This window comes from Hibiscus syriacus, unplaced genomic scaffold, assembly GCF_006381635.1.
Source record: "Hibiscus syriacus cultivar Baekdansim isolate YM2019G1 unplaced genomic scaffold, ASM638163v2 tig00018586_pilon, whole genome shotgun sequence".
Lineage (NCBI taxonomy): Eukaryota > Viridiplantae > Streptophyta > Magnoliopsida > Malvales > Malvaceae > Hibiscus > Hibiscus syriacus.
Window position 1 is genome coordinate 493,725 of NW_024062441.1, and position 5,627 is coordinate 499,351.

The 5,627-nt window shown below is 34.1% G+C and overlaps 1 protein-coding gene across 1 annotated transcript; it reads left to right on the forward strand.

The window, feature by feature from the left end:
* The first annotated feature begins 2,392 nt into the window (after nt 1-2,392).
* On the forward strand, nt 2,393-4,428 carry LOC120209287 (uncharacterized membrane protein At4g09580-like). The gene is made up of 3 exons (XM_039208328.1): nt 2,393-2,721; nt 3,361-3,583; nt 4,297-4,428. The coding sequence occupies exons 1-3, from the start codon at nt 2,456-2,458 to the stop codon at nt 4,426-4,428; spliced, it is 621 nt and encodes a 206-aa protein (XP_039064259.1). The 5' UTR covers nt 2,393-2,455.
* The last annotated feature ends 1,199 nt before the right edge of the window (nt 4,429-5,627 follow it).

Genomic DNA, 5,627 nt, shown 5'->3' on the forward strand with positions numbered 1-5,627 from the left:
ATGCATGAATTTCAATGTCAAATTCAAAATGCCATAAAATCATGTTACCAACATATCCAATATTTTTCCATGATCAAAATAAGATAAAATCTCTTACCATTTATCCCATAAGCTCGTAAGCTTATTTTACCAATATACTTGTCATTATTCCATAAGCTCGTAAGCTTATTTTCCAATTTATCATTTATTAACCAATAAACCATAAATCATAGCCCATAGTATAACTGTATGAGGAACCCAGTATAGGAGTCAAATATTGCACCGAAGTGCTGAGGTCGAGCTTTGCTCACCTAATAATGCACCGTAGTGCTGAAGTCGGGATTTACCCACCTAGTAAATCGTAGTGTTTTGTACCGTGTCTTCACTAGACACTTTGAGGCATGCACTATGTGCCTTCTCTAGACACTTTAGTGCTACCTAATATGCAATTGCTAGACTCTATGGCACACCATTAATACCACTGGACCTCAATAACATACTTGGGCATATAGTGAATTTTATTTGATCCATCCATGGCAAAGTATATCAATACCATTTAACATTGGGCAGTTCATCCCCGCAATATCATTCATGATAAAAATCATATATGCTCATGATAACATCATATGAAAAAATCAGCGATCAATGCATTTTATATTCCACCTTTGACATATTTAGAATATGTCAAATATATGATAAATGACATAATATCATGCAGCTATAAACAAGGTTGACTTATCGCAAGTCTTCATGATGATGTATAAAACATCCATGTATAATTTCATGCATGTATTGCACTCACCTTGACACTTTATATCTTTCAAAATATGTGCCTCACTATTGTCCACAATAACCCTTTTCTTTTATACTTGAATCGCTTTGAACACCGAATATATCATGATCTGTACAAAATATAGATTCATACCTATATATATGTTAGTATTGTACTAACATAAATATATTTCCAAAATAAATTCCATAATCATACTTCAAACTATTCACCACCAATTACTTTAACACTTATTAATTCTTTTTAATATTGAAACAAACTTTTCCAATTTTTCTTTTTAACATTGAAACAAACTTTTCCAATTTACTCAAAATGATCCTTCACCATTTTACCACTTAAATTCTTAATACCAATAATTCCAGCATTGAAATTATTTCCATTCAAATGCTTTTACAAAAGCATAATTACATTTAAGTACCCCAACTATACAAATGTTGTACTTAAATCACAAACCTTTTCAAACTTCCAAAATAGTCATTTTTAACATCTAACACTCATTTCAATTCCAAAACAACATTGTCCATCATAGTATATCAATTATACAACACTTACACAACAACCCATCAATTTTTCCATATTCAGACAACTCGCACTACCTTTAAATAATCAGTACTATGTTTTGATATATATACTGGAATTCAATTCCGTTTCTTCCGTTAAAAACTATACTCGAATACAAATCTATCCATATAAAGAACTCCTTATAATTAATTCTGTACAATTTATGGTGAATTTTCAAAGTTGATCAACAAAATCTGTTTTGCAGAATCTGCTATTCGATTTTCTGACCTTTCCTCGGTTAAAAATTCATATCTTTTTGTATACACCTTGAAATCACTACAGCAAAAATGGTTTTTAACGGCGGATGTAGCGGCGTTTTTACTGAAAACGCCGGTAATTGTTTACATATAGCGGCGTTTTTGAACAAACGCAGCAAAATACTATACTTTAGTGACGTTTGTATAAAAACGCCGCTAAATAATCGTAATGTAGTGGCGTTTTTATATAAACGCCGCTATAAACTAGTATTTTAGTGGCGTTTTTATACAAACGCCGCTATAGACACATACTTTTGTGGCGTTTTAATACCAAACGCCGCTATAGACTCGTACTTTAGTGGCATTTTTACATAAACGCCGCTATAGACATGTACTTTTGTGGCGTTTTAATACCAAACGCCACTATAGACCCGTACTTTAGTGGCATTTTTACACAAACGCCGCTATAGACACGTACTTTTTTGGCGTTTTAATACCAAACGCCGCTATAGATTCGTACTTTAGTGGCATTTTTACACAAACGCCGCTATAGACTCGTACTTTAGTGGCGTTTTAATACCAAACGCCGTAATTGTCATATTACCTAGTGGCGTTTACGTAAAAAAATGTTGCTACTGAACACTACTTTAACATATCGAAACAAAACCCTAATTCCATAGATTCAGTCTGGGCATCGAAAAGAAAGCATTGCTTTAAAGGTCTCTGGGGTCTCGCACATCCAATTCAAAAAAAAATTCTCTTCAAAATAGGGTTCATCATAACACCCCATTCTATTCCCACATAAACGATTATTTAATTCTTCAGCAACCTTTTGTTTCCATCTATTAACGTCATTATATTCTTTTGGGATCCTAAGTTCCCCCAACAGCTTTGTTTCTATGCACTTTCATCTTGTCGATGTTCTAAAATGGCGGCTCCGAGGAATGTGTTGAGGGACGAGGAGAGTGCTGCGGCGGCGTTGTTGAGCATCAGCAGCAAGGAAGATGACGATTCTCCGTCGGGGAAGAGGTTAAAATCAGAGAGGTTCCCCGTTTCAAGGTGGGAATTGGCTGCCTTTTTCGGGGTTTTCTTGATTTTTTCTACCGGCTTGTTCTGCATCTACCTGACCATGCCCGCTACCGAGTATGGGAAACTCAAGATCCCTCGTTCCATCTCTGATTTGCGATTGCTCAAGTAGGATTCCCCCCCTTTATAATAAAAATTAGTGTTCTCTCTCTCAATTGATGAAGAAATAATCTTAATTTGTGTGCCAAATCCTTGGATTTGATCATTGCTGTTGATTTTGGAAATGCCCATTTTAGATTTCTTGTGGTTTATATAAGATTTTGAGCTAGAGAGAACTATTGGGAATATTTTAGCTTATAATTGTAGTTAATTTTTTTTAAATTGAAATATGCCTTCTTTTTTGTGTTATATTGTAGGTGAAATAGTTGTGGATGAGAACTCTTATCATTTATATTCTGCCCGGAATGAATCCTTTGATTTGTTTTGTCCTTAATATGTAGCACTAGGGAGTTTAAAAGCAATCTATGACTAATGATGAGTTTAGTTCATATGTGGATCATGTGAGGGCATCGAATAATGCAAATTGTAGGGAGAATATTGCATACCGAGTATATCCAGCTATGTACTAACAATGCATTGTTGCTGAAATTACCATTCCTAATTTATTTCTATCATGTACTTTAGTTTACTTGTTTATTTACTACTTTCTTGTTGCCGGGTGCTTCTACTTTGTCGTGAAACTTCTTTCTGTGATGTTTTAGCTGCAACTTATTTTACTGAAGTCCTTGTTTTTCTGTTCTTTTTCAGAGATAATATTGCAACATATGCAAAGGATTACCCAACACAATTCATTTTGGGTTACTGCTCAACTTATATCTTCATGCAAACTTTTATGATTCCTGGAACGATTTTCATGTCTTTGCTAGCTGGAGCTCTCTTTGGTGTTAAAGGCCTTTTCTTGGTTGTCTTCAATGCCACAGCTGGAGCATGCTCCTGCTTTTTTCTATCAAAGCTGATTGGCAGACCTTTGGTCAGTTGTTTGTGGCCTGATAAATTAAGGTTTTTTCAAGCTGAGGTACCTTCATTTTTCCTCTTGTTACTGTCTTTGGAACTATTCGTTCGTTCGTGTTTTCCCTCTTAATTTAGCATCTTTCACTTGTTTTACCCTATATTCTTTTCTGTTACTGTTGGTATTGTCACCTGAAAATGTCCGTTGAAATAAAACATATGCTTGTGTCATATCCAATTTATTGCTATGCCTTGTTTGTGAAGGTTTTATATTAATTGATGTGTATTCTTAACAATTTGGAATAAGAAAAGTTTCTACAAGATCACTATACATATCCTTATATATCAGTTTTCTACTTTTAGCCAAATATTGAGTTGTTCAACCATAGAGACTAACTAGGGAGATTTCTATAAAAAAAAAGTTTGAAGTAGGTGCTTGTTGATAAAGAATCGGTTCTTATTGTAATAGGGTTCTTACTTCATATATTATTGAATTTCCCTGGATACATTTTCCTAATGTCAGGTTGGGTTCAATGGATGTCATTTGGGTATATTTATTTGTCAACATCTAATGGATCATTCGTTGTAATGGAATCGAGTCTCTAACTTTGTGTTGAGACTTAATTCATTTCAATCTGTTGGTGTTGTATGCAAGTCAAATGATAGAAAAAGATGGCAGCCATATATATTCAGATAACTTATCTGATTTAAGACCACCATTGTATCTTCTTTCAGGCTGGCCTCACACTTGGGGATCTCAGGTCTGTTAAGGACCTCTATGATTTCAAGACCTTGTCCGTGCTTTTCCTTATCGGGATGGTCTCCATATTTCCTACCCTTCTGAAGAAAAAGAAGATATATGAATAAGGCTATGTTGGTGAAGCTTGTGGCATCCTCCTGACTGAAAATGGGGAATCAAGAATACAAAATTTTACAATCTCCAAATTAGGATTTGAGAAACAATAGCGCATAATTGAAGATCCTCATTTCTGCAGCTGAATATCAAAAAGATCTAGGCATTGTCACAAAATATGAAAAGCACAGGGCAGGTAACTTTTATTCTTATTTTCAATGTTATGTTAAAGTCATCTCCCAATTAGATTATTTAGAACATTTGGGAGCCAAACTTTTCTTTTTACTAGAAATGCTTTGTACGCCATCGTCTCCAGTTTTACTTTTACAGACAACACTACATGATAATGTTGCTGTAGAATATGTAAAAACTGTACTCATATGTAGTGTATTCAGTAATAATAGTTTGTCATTTTAGATATAGCTGACATGTGCCGTTCTTTTTCTGGGTTCAACATTCACTATAAGCAGATAAAGCTTTCATGGTTCCTGACTTCCTGTTTTTGTTGTTTGTTGCAACATCTTTTTTCAGTTCTCAATCACTCACATGTAGGTTATGAATGCAAGTTCTGCTGGTTGTTTCCTTCTCTTCTTAGTCTCATCTAAATTATTGTAATTGCAGTAATCTTGAAGAACAAACTTCAACAAAAAGCGGCTTCTTCAATAGACTGGCACAACGTTTCCCATTTGTATTTAATCTATTGAGGAGAGATCATTCACTGTCAAATGATACTTTCAAATAAGATGTCAAGACGATGAATATGACAAATTCCAATGAAGTGGGAAACAAAGTAGCTTTAGAAGGCATATCTGGAGGTTATGATGATGACGCTAGTGAAATTGAGGATGTATCGAACAACAAATCCATGTATATCTACACTTTGAGGTTCATTTGTAACTCATTTATACTTTAATGTCTTTTAAGGTTATCTCTCCATAAAAAAACTTTAATTTATTTTGTTGTTAAGTATTTTTCTTTATGTTTTTTGTCTTAATTAAAATGTATAGTTGTTGTTAATTAGATAAAGCTAGATATAAATTTAGGTGATGTATAGCAGAAATGAAATATGCAAAATCAATTATTAATATTAGCTTAAAGGTAATTAGCGACGTTTGTATCCAAAAATGCCGCTATAGGTCTGACTTTTTGCGGCGTTTGTGTTTAAAAACACTGTTATAGGTCTGACCTTTTGCAGCGTTTGTGTCCAAAAACG

Coding starts and splice junctions, on each gene's coding strand:
- LOC120209287 (XM_039208328.1), top strand. CDS start 2,456: ATGGCGGCTCCGAGGAATGTGTTGAGGGACGAGGAGAGTGCTGCGGCG. Junction 2,722..3,360: donor TCTGATTTGCGATTGCTCAA/GTAGGATTCCCC, acceptor GTTCTTTTTCAG/AGATAATATTGCAACATATG. Junction 3,584..4,296: donor AGCTGATTGGCAGACCTTTG/GTCAGTTGTTTG, acceptor ATCTTCTTTCAG/GCTGGCCTCACACTTGGGGA.